The sequence below is a fragment of the Cucurbita pepo genome, chromosome 10, assembly GCF_057944985.1.
Source record: "Cucurbita pepo subsp. pepo isolate OVF chromosome 10, ASM5794498v1, whole genome shotgun sequence".
NCBI lineage: Eukaryota > Viridiplantae > Streptophyta > Magnoliopsida > Cucurbitales > Cucurbitaceae > Cucurbita > Cucurbita pepo.
In genome coordinates, this window is record NC_141807.1 from 324,176 (window position 1) to 342,157 (window position 17,982).

The 17,982-nt window shown below is 36.8% G+C and overlaps 4 protein-coding genes across 8 annotated transcripts; 2 read left to right on the plus strand and 2 right to left on the minus strand.

Annotated features, from left to right (window-relative positions):
- The first annotated feature begins 97 nt into the window (after positions 1 to 97).
- On the plus strand, positions 98 to 1,651 carry LOC111803653 (caffeoylshikimate esterase-like). The gene has a single exon (XM_023688164.2). The coding sequence runs from the start codon at positions 343 to 345 to the stop codon at positions 1,327 to 1,329; it is 987 nt and encodes a 328-aa protein (XP_023543932.1). The 5' UTR covers positions 98 to 342; the 3' UTR covers positions 1,330 to 1,651.
- Positions 1,652 to 1,934: 283 nt separating this feature from the next.
- Positions 1,935 to 10,651, minus strand: AAE14 (acyl-activating enzyme 14). Of its 4 annotated transcripts, none has more exons than XM_023688517.2 (11): positions 10,151 to 10,651; positions 9,934 to 10,006; positions 9,241 to 9,409; positions 9,015 to 9,113; positions 8,595 to 8,692; positions 8,246 to 8,439; positions 7,634 to 7,761; positions 6,595 to 6,983; positions 5,308 to 5,385; positions 4,686 to 5,214; positions 2,362 to 2,542 (listed from the first exon to the last, which is right to left on the minus strand). In XM_023688517.2, exons 1-11 carry the CDS (start codon positions 10,348 to 10,350, stop codon positions 2,508 to 2,510), a joined length of 1,992 nt encoding a protein of 663 aa, XP_023544285.1. In that variant the 5' UTR covers positions 10,351 to 10,651; the 3' UTR covers positions 2,362 to 2,507. The 4 variants fall into 4 exon arrangements, with proteins under 4 accessions (XP_023544286.1, XP_023544285.1, XP_086983839.1 ...); XM_087127713.1 differs by having other exon boundaries at positions 9,241 to 9,457; positions 9,934 to 10,013; positions 10,151 to 10,293; XM_087127714.1 differs by having other exon boundaries at positions 9,241 to 9,457; positions 9,934 to 10,043; positions 10,151 to 10,291.
- Positions 10,652 to 12,137: 1,486 nt separating this feature from the next.
- On the plus strand, positions 12,138 to 12,607 carry LOC111803654 (uncharacterized). Its single transcript, XM_087127589.1, has 2 exons — positions 12,138 to 12,467; positions 12,584 to 12,607. The coding sequence occupies exons 1-2, from the start codon at positions 12,138 to 12,140 to the stop codon at positions 12,605 to 12,607; spliced, it is 354 nt and encodes a 117-aa protein (XP_086983715.1).
- Positions 12,608 to 13,112: 505 nt separating this feature from the next.
- On the minus strand, positions 13,113 to 17,678 carry LOC111804534 (putative ADP-ribosylation factor GTPase-activating protein AGD13). 2 transcript variants are annotated; one of them, XM_023689378.2, is made up of 9 exons: positions 17,519 to 17,678; positions 16,677 to 16,751; positions 16,469 to 16,550; positions 16,230 to 16,305; positions 15,694 to 15,857; positions 15,208 to 15,337; positions 14,782 to 14,898; positions 14,524 to 14,619; positions 13,113 to 13,583 (listed from the first exon to the last, which is right to left on the minus strand). In XM_023689378.2, the coding sequence occupies exons 2-9, from the start codon at positions 16,699 to 16,701 to the stop codon at positions 13,308 to 13,310; spliced, it is 966 nt and encodes a 321-aa protein (XP_023545146.1). In that variant the 5' UTR covers positions 16,702 to 16,751; positions 17,519 to 17,678; the 3' UTR covers positions 13,113 to 13,307. The 2 variants fall into 2 exon arrangements, with proteins under 2 accessions (XP_023545146.1, XP_086984015.1); XM_087127889.1 differs by lacking the exons at positions 16,677 to 16,751; positions 17,519 to 17,678 and having other exon boundaries at positions 16,469 to 16,593.
- Positions 17,679 to 17,982: the final 304 nt, after the last annotated feature.

Genomic DNA, 17,982 nt, shown 5'->3' on the forward strand with positions numbered 1-17,982 from the left:
AATTTTGATTTATTATTAATAATAATCTCAGTTACTTCAAATAAGATATATATAAATCTTATATAATATCCAAAGTTGGAAATTAAATACTTTAGCCTTCTAAAAACCACCAACGGCCGTTACCGAAATTTTGAATTACTTCAATTGCCACCTCATCAGACATCCATTCATTTCATTTTCCAGAAAAATTCCTACTCCTTCCATGTATTTATGCCCTTCATAATGTTCTTGGCCCCTACACCATCAACATTGCCCCCATTCAATTCTCTATATCTTGTGCAACACATTTCCTCACACTCATTCTAGTTCATCTTCTTCCTTGCTCGAGAAGAGTTCCTGAAAATGGCGCACCCAATAAACCAGGCCAACGAGAACAGCCCCTATGGAGGCCTAACCAGGGAACAGTTCTACAAGAAACACAATGTTACTCACCATGAAGCCTTCATTCTCAATGCCCAGGAGATGAAAATCTTCACTCAGTCATGGCGACCTGTTTCTGACTCAGAGCTCAAAGGGGTTGTCGCCATGGTCCATGGCTACACCTCTGACAGTGGCTGGATGTTTGAGCTCACTGCCGTTGCCATAGCCAAAGCTGGGTTCCTTGTTTGCTCTCTCGACCTTCAAGGCCATGGCCGATCCGACGGCGCCCCTGGTTCGATCCCAGACATCGAACTACTCGTTCTCGACTGTACTCTGTTTTTCGACTCTGTTCGAGAACAGAATCCTACCCTCCCTGCTTTTCTGTACGGGGAATCGCTAGGCGGTGCGATTTCGATCCTGATTTGCTTGAAGCAAGAGGGGGTTTGGAGCGGAATCGTGTTAAACGGCTCCATGTGTGGAATCTCGGCGAAATTCAAACCGATTTGGCCATTGGAGAAGCTTCTTCCAATAGCAGCGTCTTTAGCGCCGTCGCTGCGATTGGTGTTATCAAAGCCCCACGCAAGCAAGTCGTACAAGGAGGAGTGGAAGAGGAGATTGGTGGCGAAAAACCCGAACCGACGATTTTCAGGAAAGCCACCAATGGCGACAGCATTGGAGTTTCTCAGAGTGTGCGAGTACATAAAAATGAACTGCCATGAAATCAGGGTTCCAATGTTGATGGTTCACGGGGAAGACGATGTGGTTTGCGACAGCGAGTCGGCGAGATTTGTGTTCGAATCGGCGGCGAGTAAGGACAAGACGTTGAAGGTTTATCCAGGAATGTGGCACCAGTTGATAGGCGAGGCGAATGAGAGTGTGGAGATTGTTTATACCACCATTTTCAACTGGTTAGTGGATAGAGCAGAGAAGGCCAAGGCCAAGAACAAGAACAAGAACACCAAAAAGTGAATAATAAGTGCCTAAATCAATGTGTGTCCAGATATTTTTGATGTGTGGTGAGAGTTGGAATGGGACACAGCATTTCCATTACTTTCTTTGTTTTCAACACCACCAACCATCAAATGTATTGTACTATGACTTATTAACTTTTCATCAAACTCCCAACAACATGTGTATGTCCTATTTTCCAAGCCTAAGCCTAGCATCTTTGCTGGCACAGTGCCTCGTGTCCACCCTCTTCGAGATTCAGCCTCTTTGTTGGCACATCGCCCACTGTTTAGCTCTTATTCCATTTATTAGCCCAAATCCAGCCGATATTGTTTTTTATATACTTTTTTTTTTCGACTGTTACAAAATAAATTTAAATGTGCAAACATGCAACTAACATAAGGCAGAAATTCTCGACCAAGAGATAAGATTAAATGTTCAAATCTCCCACTCCACAACTTTTATGTAACACAAGCCTAGAAGTTCAATCATCCATTTAACTCATCTCATTGATGTAATCTAATTTAAAACACACAATTATCTTCATCATCTAAATCACCATCAAAGACGCCATATAAAATTGTATGATAAGTTGCAACTGTGAAAATATTGTAAATGGCAGCAAGGGAAAGAAATAATGGGTTTTATTAGATCGATAAATACAAACTATTTATACTTTCCTAATGGAATTTCTTTTGGGAAGAATTTAAAAATGATCACATTAACTAAATGTCAAGAACATGAATTTAAGTATAATCAGAAGGCGTTCTCCCTCGACTTAGCTTTTGCAGCTTCACCAGTTGCATTTCAAAGGGTGCTACGCAGTAATCCAAACTGAGATATTACCTCATTTCGAATTGCGTCTCTTTTCAACTTTCCCGTTGTAGTGACTGGAAATGGCTTCCCCCACTTGAAAAACTCCTTTGGTATCTTGAACCTTCAAACAATAAAAGTAGATTATGGCAAAGCATGCTCAAAGTCAAAAATATATCAAAGAGAGAAGTGGAGAGAGTAATTACCCAGTTAAGTTACAGTCCTTGCAATGTTTACGAAGAATTGCGGTAGATAAATGCTGTTTAATCTTTCCATCAAGAAGTTCACGACTGGTTTCATGCCACTGCCAGTCCTCTTCTAATTGAACACAAGCCACAGCCTTCTCTGTCAAACGAGAATCAGGAATGCCCACCACAGCACAGCCTTTAACTCCGGGATGTTGCAATAGAATTCTCTCCACCTACACCACCAAGACAAGTATAGTCTAAAAATGGACTAAATTTAAATTAATTTCAATGAATTTGTGATCACACATCAACAATCATTCCATTTGTGTGTCAACATCTTATCAGCTTTCTCAAACCTATTCTTATTTACCTCAGCAGGCGGACACAGACACAATTTGAGTTCTTAGGATCTCATGTGATACTCAAGTATTATAAACAGAAAATGAAATGAACTTACATTGAATACAGATATAAAATTAGGATAGGACTATGAAAATGATGTACGAGTTCAACTTCCTCTTTACTAACCCTCAGCCCTGGCTTCAAATGCCCAAAATTAGTAGCTAAAAGATTAGAGAAATTCATGCATGACTTCTTATGGAAAGACATGGATAAATCAGAGGGTTCAAATTTATTTAACTGGAATATTAACTCTGTTCAGATCCAAAAGAGATCTCCTAAACTTATGATTTCCCCTAGGTGGTGTGTCATGATTAGATTCGATTGAAAAAACCATCATCATTTATTCTTTCAATGCTCTTTCGCCGACGCTGAGGGTCCAAGATCCTAAATTCTTTGGGTTGCGGTGGTGATTCCACAAAGACTGTAAGAATGCAATGCTTCAAGTTATGGATGGGTCTCCTTTCCGTGGGAAACCTTCGGTTTTATGGTTCAATGTTGTGGCTGCTACGCTCCGGAGGTTGTGGTTCGAAAGGAAGAAGAGATCGCCTCCTCCCAAGAGGCTACATACAAAAACTTTTCCAATCATGAAGAATTAAAGAGATAGGGAAGTTAGAAAAAAAACTGTTGCTATGGCACACAAAAAAGAACATCTGTAGAAAGACTATCGGGGTTAGTAATCCTATCTTCGAAGAGCCTATGATCTCTTTCCCACCAACATTCCACAAAAAAAAGCTCTAGCCGCATAGCCCCATATGATCTTCATTTTCCTTCTTAAACACCAGCCACTAAGGGCTTCCACCAGCCAGTCATCAGTTTCTTGAGGAAGCTGCAGGGAATGAAAATGTGGTCTAACGACTCCTAATTTAGGCAAAGATTACAAATCGAGGATACATGGGTCTTTAGGCTTCTATGAGCAAGAGACCAGAGGAAAACCTTCACTTTTTTGGTTCAAACCGCTGAAGTTCAAAGGGGTTTTCCAAGGAAGATATGATATCAAACGATTTTTAAAAAATGGAATTCGTGAAGAAAGATCCCGAGGGCTGTATGGACCACAACAGCTTGTCCTCTTCCGCCCTTGCTTATTTGATTCACCAGCCCAATCCAACTTTGTAATTCCCTATCGAAGAGGCCACTTTTCTGACCCAAGTCTCATCCTCTTTGGTTTTCATTTCAACAAAGCAGCAGCAATTGTAGAATCTCTCTTCAAAGAAATAGCAACGAGGTCTGGGAAGTCATGTTCTAGGGTGCTTTGACCTACCCAACGATCCTTCCAAAAATCTGATATGATCCCCATTGTTAGCCATAAATCTGGCAAATTTTAAGAACGATGCAACATTCTTAACTATATCGAACCAAGGCCTTCCTACTTCCTTTAGAAGGGTCTCTCCCATAAATACTAGCGATCACCTCCTTCCAAAAGATATCATTTTCTTGAGACAACCCCCAAAACCATTTCATAAATAGAGCAAAGTTTCTATTTTTGAGAGTTGATGCCCAGCCCCCCCATAATGAATAGGAAGAGTTCCTGTTCAGACTTTTAATAGAGCATGGAAGCATGGGACGGGGGGTGATAGAGGTTTTCATCCCTTTTGAAACTAATGTAATCAATGAGATGTTACCTAATCAATAGAAAGCATGGAAAAAGGGGCTGAGTTACCCCAAAAGAGTGCCTAATTAAGATCGTAAGTGTCCATCTTGTTAGGTTGTACAAAGCCTATGATCTAGCCAGAAGCCTGTAATCTATCACTCATTCTTGTTAATATATATCAAATATTTCAAATAATAAGATAGCATAAATAAAATGCTATACCCTATTATCAAGTCAACTAAACCATACCTACAAGTTTGTCCAAAGCTCGTGAGCCTAAATCAACTTGAGATTTATGGGACCTCATTTCATAGGCACAGCTTGCTATCACTCTTAACAACCAATTCATAAAATTCTGGAGCTCAATTAGTATTTAGCTAACTCACCAAAAAGTTGTTGCATATCTGGTTTTTGTTTCTTCTCAACTCTCTTTTGTCGATGACGAGCATTATATATGGTCTTCATTGTGCTAGCATTTCGAGCATCTCGACTCTTCAATGTGCTCAATATATCTTTAGGGCGGACTGATGAGTTAGACAAGTTCATCAAGATTTCATTCTCTTCTTGCGATAATCTCCCTGCAAATGAATGTCCTTCCATATTCTTATTTGCTACGTGATTATGTACCCCACATACTACTTTGACCATCCAATCACCATCTGTGGTCAATTTTTGACCTTTCAATAAAAAAGGGCATCCACATTTTTTGGTTCCAGTAAGCTTGCGAGCTCCTTTGTCTTCTAAAACTTCCAATTTTGATAACCGTCTATAACTCCCACTTCTCTCACAACCAAAAGAAATTCTAGGCCTCCTACCATTCACGCCTGCATCAGATGTCTTTATGACTATAACCAATCCATTTCTCTTTCCAACCTCTCGTGTCCAATTAATTAAAGCTTCTCGACTTTTGAATATCTGTAGAGCAATGAAATTATGATAAAAATAATTTACAATCAGCATAAATAATTTAAATCATAGTTCAACGTATCTTAATGTCACTTATCTGACCTCATTTGTGGTAAACTCATTTGAGTAATCTACTTCACAAGATGAATCAATATTAGTGTAACTAGTAGACGAATGCCCCTGCAATAGTTAAATTTGTTTAAGTCCATTTATTAACCAAACCTTCTTTGGCTTTGTCCAACCCATATACACCTAAACAATATGGTAAACATTAAACCAAGAAATTTTTCAACAAGATATATATATCCTACAGTAGATATACAAAGCCATCTAATAGTATTATGCACTTCTCAACCCCTAGAATGGTAGTTCTTTTTCTTTTTCCTTTTGATAATGGAGGGGGAGGGGCCAAGTGAACTGCTTTCATGCAGACGAAAGAAAGCAGAGAAAGGACATACGAAAACACAGGCTGAAACTTAATGAAGGAGCCTCCGAAAATGTAAATTACCAGAAAGAGTTCTGACTGCTTACGATCAAAAGCAAAGAGAAATCATGTAAGAACTATAGTAACTGATATAGGTTTGTGTACTCTCGTGTTTACATTTCTCACCAAACAATCTTTGTTGTTTACTGTTTTGTTTTTGGATTTTTCACTGTTGACGTTTTTGTTCAACCGTCGTAGAGGTTAGAAGTAAGCCACTAGTTAACTATTTTAAGCACTATAGGGTGGTGTGTTTCTGATTCTTTAATTTTTTTTTATACTATTTGTAACTAGATCAAAGCCTGTAAATAAAGGCTTGGTTTCATATGTAATCCAACTTTACATTCTCATGAGAGGCATTCCGATGTACTAATTCCAAATAACTTCCCATGCCCTCCTTAAACCTTCAAAATCCTTCAGGTTTCTCTCAAGCCAAATAAACCAACAGGCAAAAGATTCATTCTATGATTAGGCTTGCGTATATGCTCTGCCATCAGTGCGATGAAACTGCTTCCATCAGTGGGAAGACTGGACAGAACGCTTTGCACAAATATTTTGTAAGAGATCAAGATTCAAATTATATAGTATAATATCTGTCAATTTTTTCTCAGGGAGGAAAAGAGTAATTATCGGTTCTGGTTTCTTACACCAGTGTTTTCTTGTCCAATGACAAGAAGAATGCTACAGAACAAAATTGTTAGGTGAAGACAAATGGGAAAGAGACTAGATAAACATAGGTACTTTGAATGTAGCTCATAATTAAAAGGGTGCCCTACTATAGAAATTTCATAGTAACTTAATGCAAAAACATTTTTACTAAAAACCAAAATGTGGTGTAATGGAATACTAGGAGATGTCTAGAAACTCTCTAATTACGCAATCCAGATAAGAAAAAATAATGATGATACCTCCTCGGGGTAAATGTTCTCTCCACCACTTTTTATTCTGCCATTTGATCGTCCAACAAGCCACAGATTACCACTGTCGTCTATTGAACCAATATCACCTGTATCAAACCAAACTTCATTGACGTCATTTGATGGCCTTGGAGAAATTTTATCGTAGTACCTAAGCATTAAATGTGGTCCTCTGGTTAAAATCCTCCCAACATGAGAAGAATCATCCAAAAAAATCTTCATTTCTACGTGAGGGGCAGGTTTGCCAACACAAACACCCTCTGGTTGATATATTGAATGACATTTTGATTGCGCATAACTCTGGAAGTGTGGCATAGAAGTTTCTCCCGTTGGATCACAAAGCATCAGGAAGGTCAATGATGAGCATGTCTCAGTCATCCCTGACGGACAAGAAAAAGAAAGCTGAAATATAATATATAAGAAGAAAAAAAAAATGTAAAAAACCTTTAAAAAAGGTTTTAAAAAAAAAGAAAAAAAAAAGAAAAAAAAAAAAAAAGTTAATGAAATCCAGATCAACACTTCATTTTTCACTAAATACAACCAAGAAGAGTTATACAAAAATGTGAAATATTCCGCTCTTTGGAGGAAGATTATTGCAAACAAATTCAAAATCAGCCTCCTTGATCTTAAGCCGGGCATAAAATCTTTATTCCTATGCAAGCCCCTCGCAAATATATTGACAGACGGAAGAATCTGGTATACAACCATATTACTTGCCAAGACGGGATGATTAAAAGAATAGTATTAATTTGTCACATTCTTCAAAAATATAATGATTGGAATAATAATCTACTCTATGCAATTTGATGACCCAACAACAGTTAAAACAACAGCGAGTAAAATATTTCAAACTTTTGGAACAAAAAGTAAATATTTCCAAGGGTCCAAGATTCATATACAAAAAGTCATTTCCTAATAAAGGAAACACTATGTTTTAAAATTGTTCCAACAAAACAAAGATGTGAAATTTAATCAAATCACGAATATTATTTGCTCACAAGAGGAAACTATCAGGGTGTATGAGGCTGACCATAGGCTGATACAAGCTTAGCTCTGGGAAAAAATTTCATGGCGTCTTTGATTAGCTCTAACGGAAGCCCCCCACCTCCATTTAATATCTTCTTCACACTTTCTCTTCTTTTGCCATTATCTCTTTCCCTGTAACATCTTTCAAAGAGCTAAGTGAGAAAGTTGACACCTTGAAAACCATAATCATACCATGCCAGTTTTAAACGGAGAATAAAACAAAGCTTCAGAGTAGTCGGTTCGAGAAAAAGTGTAGACAATCGAACTAAGAGAAACATCACCTCATGGATTTTGCAAGGTGGTGGATTTGTACAAAGCAAATTTTAAGAAGAGATAAACAAGAATTCATTTTCTTTTCCAGAAAACAACACAATGAGATATAATTAAATAGGAAAATATACTCCCTCTGATCACTAAATTTTCCTTAGTTTTGATTAAATAATTCATATTACAAATGCATTTCAAGAGAATGACCATGAATACATCTTCTTACAAGAATAATTTCTCTTTATCTTTCTCGAAAGAGAAGAATTCTTGTAAATCAAACAAACTTCATCAACGAGAGAATTTTTTTAACAAAAGTAGGACAAGTCCAACAAAGGACAAATAAAGACACCTGATTAAAGAAACTAAATCAGCCATCATTGCGGGGACAGTGATTAAAGAAGTCACACCGTATAGATCTATTGCTTCAACAGCAGACTTAACCTCAAACTTAGGTATTAATATATGGCGAGCTCCAAGCATTAGCATGGCAATGGCTGATGACAAACCACCAATGTGACACAAAGGAGCAGTATGTAAATAAACCTGAAAATGCGACACTTAAAACTGTCAGGAGTCATTTTGCTTGAACTACTTGAGCTCTAGAATTGATCCACTGAATGCCCTTCAAGGAATATACTAAGACTTCGTATGCTTTAAACCTAGTGAATAGAGCCTTCATATATTACAGAAAAGCATACATCATCCTCACTATAACCAACATTAGCAACTTTTGCAAGGGTCTGCACAATCAGAGCCGAATGCGTGATAGCAACTCCCTTTGGCCTTCCCGTTGTTCCTACAAAGAATATAACAAGCAAAATAGATCAGGGAGTTCTAAACTTAGTGGATGAACTCTAAGCTTCAGATAACACCACACTGAAGTTAATATTTCAATGACTACAAGAAAAGTCCTCGTCTCCTTTAAAATGCTTCATGAGAACAAAACTACTAAAAAAATGCAGTTCTCGCTACAAAACATGAACTCTTGAAGGAGTGTTGACAACTTTGGCGCTCAGTGGTATTTCAACCAGAGTCTCATAATGCTCCAACTTGCACCCCAAATATGGATTTTCGGTACATAAAAAGAAAGTGAAGTTGAGATGGAGCAAAACACAAACCGGAAGTAAAGCATATTAGAGCTGCATCTTCAGGTGCATGGAGGAAATCCAGTGGTAGGCTTACTACATGATGCTTCTTCAATTCTTCAGAGGTCAAGGCTGGCAAGGTGAAGTTGCTTGATTTAGAAAGATTGATAAAATCATAGAAGAACGAAACAGAAAATTGAAATAACATAGAGGTTCCTTCTAGTTTGCTTTGTATGGTAAAACCAAGTAAACTACACACCTCCCCTTGTTTTATCATAACCCGGTCGATGGGAACCAATTAAGATCTGCCATCTCAAGGAAGGTATGTCAGTGTTCCGAAGCTTCGAATACCACTGACAACAGCTCTCATCAATGACCAACATCACTGGCTGCACGGCTACCATTGCAGATATTGCCTCTTCAAAGCTCTACACGTTGAAAAAAATGTGTTTCACGCATGCCAGTTACAGCAAGATCTGCTCAACCGAAAAACAATTTGCATGACTGGTGGTACTAATTTTCAAGTTCAGACTCAAGTAGGCTAATGCTCATTTTATTTGGTGCCACTGTTCAAATTTATAAATCTAAATAACAAATATCGTTCCTAAAAATTACCAAAGCTTCCTGTTTGCAACCTGTCCTCATTAGAAGACAAAAAGTACCATCTCTAGAAGACGTCAACACAATTATACACATCTAGCACGTTCATTAATCACCACCTTAAGAACAGCAACTCGTCGCCTTAAAGATCCTTCAAAACCGAGTACCAATAGATGTATAGCGCACAATTCTTCTACATATAGAAATGCATGCATGCAAGTAGATATGCCTACATGACTTTCAAATACAAAAGCAGGAATGCACGCTGAAATCCATTATTTATCTATATGCATTACGCTTGTACTTCCACATGAACCATTCTTACATTCAACACAAACAAAATTTGACATACCCATCGGTAATTCAGAGGAGCAGCAATGCCGCCAACAAATGCAACCGCAAGCAACCACTCCAAGTACCAATCACTGCCAGCTAGAAAACTCAAAGTAACAATTCCAACGTCTAAAATCCAAAACACGACCTTTGTTTTCAGTTACCAATTAGGAATCCAACATACGTCGTTCAGCAAAAATTGAAAACAATTACGAACTGAAAGCTGGAAAAAAAACCTGTTGGAAGCAGAGATAACAACAACGTCTCCAGGAAGGAGGCCGAGATCAAGCAAGCCTCGGGCGAGCGCCAAAACACTGTTGACGAACTGCTCGCCGGTCTGGCGTCTGTTGCCGGCAATGGTGAGCGGAGAAGCTCGGTGTGCGGTGGCTATGCGGCTGAGGCACTGGCAGATATGAGAGTGAGAGTAATTAGTCATTTGAGAAATTAGGGAAAGGAGAAGAGGTTGGTTTGGTTCCCCGTTGTGGGTGTGAGAGCCTTGGCAGAGCTCTCTGGTGTTGAACCCGCCCGCACCAGTTTGCGAGCAATTTGACTGCCTCTCCTTTTTATAGTCTTATCCTTGGAAGCCCGAGGTGTTGAAAGTCACATGGCTGTGGCGTTTCAATGGTCACGGCCAAATCGGAAATCTCCATGACGCTTTCTGATTGGGTGGTCCTTATGCTGTAACTCACAGTAATTAACTATAATTTTGTTCATTCGCGGATCGCCTTCCACTCTTCCTGCGTGGGACAACGGTCACAGCCGCAACGAATAACAATACTGTATTTACCTTCTCACGCTCTTCTTTTTTTTTTTCTTCTCTTTTTTTTTCTTTCTTTTATATAAATTAAAATATCCTCTCCACCAATAGAGTTGCATTCTGCTAGGCGGCCCAATGAAATAGTGCCACATGGCAATAACAAATATGTATTTATCCATGCTCTTATTGCTCAACTATTTAGTTTTAAATATAATTTATTTTGGCTTATTATTTTTAAAATTAAAAATTTCTAGACTTTCCATTAATCAATTTTCGCCTATACCTTTTAATTTCATAAAAATTTAGTTTATGAACATTATTAATTATTATTATTATTATTTATACGGGGTTTTTATTACCAAAAAATAATAAATATTCATTAAATTATCTCCAACTTGATCAAAAGAATGAGGTAGGGACGCCATTATTTAGTTAAATATATGGTATTTAAATGAAATTGTTTATTTGGTTGAATTTGTCAACGAATCTAATTTAATGTACAATATTGTAATGAACTTGCTTCGTTGACTAAACTACGTCGTTTTGTGTAATTAATAATAATAATAAATGAAGGGTAAAATAGTAAAAAAAAAAAATGGTGTTGTTTCAATTCAGACTATATGACTTTAAAGTCTTAAATTTATGTCAATACCATATCTATTTGTTTACTTACAAGATAATAAATTGATGTGATTAAATCAAATTTATTACAATTAAATGCAAAGTTTTAAGAAATAATATCAATTGAAAAATAAATTAATGATTATCACTAAAAATGCAAGTCCTATAACTCTCCACTTTATTTAGGTGGCGCCGAATTAACTCACGCACTTATAATCTACTCTAAACTAGAAACTCGATTCTAGACAACTATAGTAGTGTGACGTTTAAACGTATGAATGGACATAGTTTATCTATAATTTTTTTTTTTTTTAAATTATTATTATTATTATTTTTTTGTAAAAATTAATAATAAAAAAAATAAGCGTAGATTTGGAAATTTTCGAATATTTTCGAATAGGTCAACCTTTCAAACTCAGCCATGGTTGAGGTAAAATTTGTAGGGATGAAAAGAAAATTTTTATTTAAAAGAAAAACAATTAAAATTTATTTTTATTCAAATTTTTAGGTATGAAAAATTTGCGTGAAAATATGTTGGCTGGAAGAAATGCGATGGTTGAGCATTTGCGCAGCAAGCCTTCTCCAAAGTACCAAACAGAGAAAAAGGTCGTCGAAAAAGGAAGAAGCATTTTAAAGCGCTTTGGTTTGCTTCCCCTTTACGCCAAACCCAATCTTCGTCCCATGATTGTTCCTTAACCACTTTTAATCACTGTTTCCCCTTTCTTCCTTTGCCTAATTCACAAGTTTTTTCCGCGTTATAATACTCGAAGCACAATCGCCTCACTCTTCACTTCGCCGTTGAGGAATCAACGATTATGATAATTCCGATCAAACCAGTAGCGGCGATGGCCGTGTTCTTGCCACTGATCGTGGCGGTCGCATCCGCGCTGGAGATACGGCCGTCGGAGCACGGGCTGGAGTTTCAGAGCCCTCCGCCTGCGGGAGAAAAATCGTCGCCGGAGATGCGGTCGTTCTTCGTAGGAACATCGTCGCCAACACCGGATATAACATTGCCGTTGCCGAAGGCGATGAATTCGAGCGAGGCGCCGGGATGGTGGACCCACCGTGACGGTGGAGATAAACGAGTAAGAAATGCATTATTGGTGGCGACGGCGGCTTGTGGAATTACAGGTGTCACTTTATTAGTGGGTTCTACGCTATTCTACATTTATAAGGTAAAAAATCAAACACCATTGCCATTATCTTCAAATAATAATCACAAATAAACATATCAACAACAATCATGATACCTTACTTTGTTCATCTCTTGAAGTAGCGATAAATTTCCCAGTTCCAATTTGTTCTTACCGTATAAGAAGTCGTATTGTATTGATCATGAAATTAGACAATTTTATTGCCATTAATTGTTTGTTGAGAATCTGTCTGTACTCTCACGAATCAAAATAATTTGAGAATATCAATAGAAAAACAAAAAGTTCGTATCATTTTGTTTCTAATTGCTTTGCCTCATCCATAAGAAAATAATATTCTCATCTTAATTTTACATGTAATTATAGTAACACATGGAGACTGGAGATATTGAACAGTGTTTAAAAGAAATCTGATCAGATTTGAGATCAAAATGATTAGAATAGGAACAAGATAATTATTATATTTAGTTATTTACTACTTTCTTTCTTCAAAAGATATGAATGATGAAATAAAGGTTAAAGCTTTTGGCGTTAACTATGATCATCCAATTGATGATTCTTTTAATTAGGATGGTTCCTTATGATCTGTTTGTTAACTTATTTAAAAACATATTAAAAATTAAAATAGGAACAACATATCGCATGGAGTTAGAAGAAGGAGAAAGCAAGTGAAAGAAGTGATCAGATTTTGATAACAGAAAGCACAAAAGTATGGATAGACAAAACTTTCATCTCAGTATAGAGAAGAAAAACAGACCAAAAAAAATAAAATTACACAGTACCGTTCTATATAAGAAAGACTATACCAGAAAACTAACCATTTGAACTTGAATGAATTGGGAGGGATTTATATGTACCTATTGTTCAAGAGGCCATCCATTCCAGCTCTAGATCTAGTTCTCCTGATTCCACATTCTGAAGCTTGAGTGTCATCTCTTGCTTCACCTTCCCATCGACAATATTAACGGTGCTATCGTTCATGAGAGCATTATCGTGCGATTTCAGCCATTTTCCAATTTGCATATTTGAAAACAATCCAGCATCTCCAAATGCCATTGCGGATGTTATCAAGGGCTGGAGATCAATGTCTGCTTCTCCCATTATGTCGTCTGCTGAAAACGTGTCATAATCGTATACTTGCTGCAATTTGGTGACAAGAACAGCGTAACCGTGAATAACCACATAGCAATAGATTTTGATATGTGAGCATGATCATGCATCATAATGAGAGGCGATGTCACGACTAAACAACAGAAAGAAACCCAGAAAAAAAAAAAAATGTAACTGTTGAGCGTCCGAAACGAAGGAATTGAACTTAGCCATAGACCACAGTAATGCATCAGACAAGAAAAGGAAAATGATCGTTCTGACACGGTCGAGGACAAGCTTGGTATAGACAGATTATTTATTAAACCTTGAAAATTACCAAATTTCTTTCTCTCGCATTCTCTTGTGCAGCTAACATGAATTTAAACATGTAAATTGTCATTTCAATAGCAAGAAAGATACGTTAGTAGCAATAAAATGGCAGTCTGGCCACTATACTAATGGCCAGCGTATGAGATGTCAGTTAATCCCCATTTGCTAAGTGTATGGAGCAGCCTTTTAGGCTTAGAATTTGAACAAAACACGGAATATTCTACATTGTGTGCTGCAGAGAAAATAACTTAAGAGCCACAGGTAGTTTTCAACCGAATACCAATATACCCTTCTTTTCAGAATTGTTGGATGGGTACTTCTGCATTAACCGACGTGTGCTATATCTGACATCGAACTAATTGGACGAGCATCTAAAAACACACTCACCATCCAAACAAGATGACAGGTATATTACCAGCACCAGTAAGCATGGAGCTAGAACTAATAAGAAAAGTAACTCGAATTCTTCAGCAGACTAAAAAAGAAAAAAAATTATAACCATCTCATACAAAATGCTTCCATACTGAATATGGGTGCAAGGTAGATTTCCAGATGGTAATTAAATTAATTGATGGGAAACAAACTTGCAGTCATTATGTTAAGATTAGCATGATTAGTTAAACAGGGGAGACCATGTAGAAAGAGCTTCAGAAAGACTTACCAACTTTAAGGATCCAAAAGATTGAGGTACAGATAGCGTCAGTTCCTCATTCCACACAGGGTTCAAGTTGCTCGCGACTACGCATGTCTGGACAGTCTAAAAGAAAAAACAGCATGATGTTATAGTATATGTCAAGGTGATGGAACAGAGCAATCAGTACTTATTACCATAATCAAAATCTACGGCAACAATTTACAAGTAGATGGACAGCAACACGAAGGAATTGTCCACAAAAGAGTTTGTGAGAAAACTACTAACCTGTCGTCCAAGAGTCAAGACTACATAAGGATCGCTTGTCATCATATCCCTGATAGCTAAGTTTGTCCCTTTAATCACTTTGACCTTCAATAATCCAATAAAGTCTACCATACCTTCCTGCAATTGCCTTAAATTATAGAGCTAGCAGAGTTTTGGTAATATGAAATAAATAAACTTATGCTATAGGCTAGATCGTCATTACTCATTAGTCAAAAACTAATTTATACTTCCACATCAGAAAGTATTTCCAATATGCCCTGAAAATGTTTATATGGTAACCAAGCATGAAGTGCTCGCTTCTTCTCTAAACTAAATCTTAGGAGAAACGTGTGAAATGTTATGATGACCTATGATGATGCTGTCTTCACTGATGAAGGTATGTAATTGCAGGAAAACTAATAAAGAAAAGATATAGTAAGAGCTCACTTGTTTTTGTGAAGAACGAAAACTGTTCATGACCCTTGCAGCAAAGTTTGCTTGGATATTGCTTTTGTCAGAGTGGGCTGATGAAATTCTCAAGCTCGGTTTCAGAAATTCTTGAAGTTCATATTTGGATCTGTATAGGAAAATTTATAGGAACCACAAGAAGTGTGAAATTCTTGGAAGTGACCATTCATTGAATCATTTCTGTTGGAATTTTACTCATAGATGACTATTGCCTATTGAATTCAATGCCTGTTGATCAGCTCTCAGCATTCAAAACAAAGTAATATGCTGATTATTTACGGAACTATAAGGGACCAGATGAAATAATATCCCAAAAGTCCAGAAACAAAGAACAAATATAATAAGCGTTGATTGTTAAACTTCAATAGAAAAAGGCAAGTCAACAAGTACAAGGTTATGGAGAGAAGATGAATAAGAAGAAGAGTCACTTAACATGGATAAATTTCACAGTTAATAATTTCTAACCGAATAAATCTTGAACGTTGTTCATGGCTGGCATCTGGTCCAGGTTTTGAAAATCCATCAGGAATAAAGGCTTCATAAATTGCATTTGCAGAAGAATTTCCTCCAATTTCTATCATGGCATCAATTTCATCATCATTCCATTCATCCAATGTCACTGATAACACCTGGCCCAAATCAATAACCATGTCAGAAAAATATGTGCACTACTGTATTGTTAATAGAAAATGAAAATCAAGAACTTGGAAATGTCTTGCAAAAGATATACATAATGAAAGTAAGAAGTAGAGTAATTATAGATCACACGTTTATGTTTTACAATACATGTATCGTTTTTGTTGGAAATTAAAACGAAAGAAGCTTTACAAGTCAAACTCGACATATCCCTCGTGTAAAACCCACCTCCCCAATGAAGGAGATTCGACATGCTTGGAAATTTATTAAGAGACGAAAATAAAAGAGTGGGGGAAATTTTTTTATTTCTCAGGTGATAACACCGTTGATTACTGCATATCAGGTGCACTCTTTTTTTTTTTCACCTTTGATATATGTGCACCAAGGCTTCTGTGAACGCCGCAACATTTCAAGCATATAAAAACTCCAATATTTGCTGACCTGCAAACAACATCCTCCTAAATGTTATTGAGACTAAAAGAATAGGCATGGTTCACAGATCCAATCAATAATCTGAGTTTTGCAATCATTAACTAGTAATTTCTAGTTCTCCAGCAGGGTATAACATTTCATTCTATTTGACAACCAATCGAACAAAACTTACGCCCATTTAGGGTCTGAAGCGCGACAATCCGCACAGAAGCGATTATCCTTTAGGAGCAATAGGTCCCTTAGCCTTCTTTTGCCTGAAGAAGACAAGAGAAGGCCTAACATTATTTTCAAGGCCACAATAAATACAATTTATGCATGTGTAGCAAATAGTTTAATTGGTTAATATATAGTTGAAACTCCAATTTCAGTGAGGATACCACCTGAGCCAGGCCTCCCAAGTTCCATTGTACAATTATTTGTGGCTCTGTCAGTAATCGACGATCATCCAACGAATCCTATGGTTCAACAAGCTGCCTTGAATAATTGGACCAAAGAAAACAAAAACAAAAACAAACACAAGAACAAGAACAGGAACAAAACACTAAAAAGACCCCTTATACTCTGAACCAACATAGATACAAATTTTACATCAACGCTTCGTTTGATAATTAACAGAGAATAATAAGGGTTGGAAAAAGGATATAATAAGCATTGGGAAAAGGATATAATAGAACAAAATCAAACAATGCTGTCAAAATTGATATTGTACTAGTTCAAAATGAGGCTGCCATCAGCAATGGGGCACCCAAATTCTTCAATTGGAGGATTTGCATATCAAAGACGACTCAGTCCAAGGAAAATGAAAGTGAAAGAACGTTTTAAAACCTCAGATGCGATCCTTCCAATGACGAGAATATACTTGAGATTCCTATTTTGGTCTAAAACAGAATTTACAAGCGCCAGAAATTATATCCTCTCAGCATTCAAACATTCAAACATTCAATGCGGTGGATACATGCAGAAAGAACTAAGCTCAAAAGTTTCCAATAACAATCAATCGCTAACAGGAAGAGGATTCGTGTATAATCTGGAAAAACAGCCACCAAATAACCAATCAGAGCCGCCTGAACAAGCAACCCAGAATAACAACATACCCAAATCAACAGGATTGATAAAGATTGACAGAGTTGGAAGAATTTGATAACATAGATTTCGGTTTTTTTCCCCAATGATTGAAGATTGCATGCAGTGAATAAAAGATCCAAGTAGAAATCATAAATACCTAATGAGATCGGTCCCTCAACAAAAACGCTGATCGGAAAGGAAGAGAAATAGGAATTTGACCGGAAAATCTGAATCTTCAATACCCTGTTGATGTGGGTGAATGAAATTTGCAGAACTCTTTTGTTCCACCCTTTTTTCTTCCATTTTTATTTTATAATTTTTATTTTGTTTATTTTATGAGAATATTGTATGGATTATTCAATTTTGAGAGGTCAGCCATCAGCATCTGAAAGCCACGTTGTTCACTGTCTTTCCCTTTTCTATTCATTGTAAATCTTTTCTAATTTCTTTTTTAATATTTTAAATTACATATAATTTTACTTTTAATGAATTGCAAAGTTACTAAAACGAATTGGATCATCCCGTTGCGTTTGAACTGTCTTCTACCCGTTTTTTTCTTTTTCTTATTTGGAAATATTTAATATTAGACTTATTTTCCCATTTTTTTAATATGCATTTTTT

Excerpts from the sequence above, each read along its gene's own strand:
- LOC111803654 (XM_087127589.1), top strand. The coding sequence starts at position 12,138 with ATGGCCGTGTTCTTGCCACTGATCGTGGCGGTCGCATCCGCGCTGGAG. Across the intron at positions 12,468-12,583 it reads CGCTATTCTACATTTATAAG|TTCCAATTTGTTCTTACCGT; the intron begins GTAAAAAATCAA and ends TAAATTTCCCAG.
- LOC111804534 (XM_087127889.1), bottom strand. The coding sequence starts at position 16,578 with ATGTTAGGCCTTCTCTTGTCTTCTTCAGGCAAAAGAAGGCTAAGGGAC. Across the intron at positions 16,306-16,468 it reads GCTTCAGACCCTAAATGGGC|GTCAGCAAATATTGGAGTTT; the intron begins GTAAGTTTTGTT and ends TGTTGTTTGCAG. Across the intron at positions 15,338-15,693 it reads CAACGTTCAAGATTTATTCG|ATCCAAATATGAACTTCAAG; the intron begins GTTAGAAATTAT and ends TTTCCTATACAG.
- AAE14 (XM_023688517.2), bottom strand. The coding sequence starts at position 10,350 with ATGACTAATTACTCTCACTCTCATATCTGCCAGTGCCTCAGCCGCATA. Across the intron at positions 8,440-8,594 it reads TTGGTTATAGTGAGGATGAT|GTTTATTTACATACTGCTCC; the intron begins GTATGCTTTTCT and ends TCGCATTTTCAG. Across the intron at positions 6,984-7,633 it reads TAAGCTTGTATCAGCCTATG|GGATGACTGAGACATGCTCA; the intron begins GTCAGCCTCATA and ends CTTGTCCGTCAG.
- LOC111803653 (XM_023688164.2), top strand. The coding sequence starts at position 343 with ATGGCGCACCCAATAAACCAGGCCAACGAGAACAGCCCCTATGGAGGC.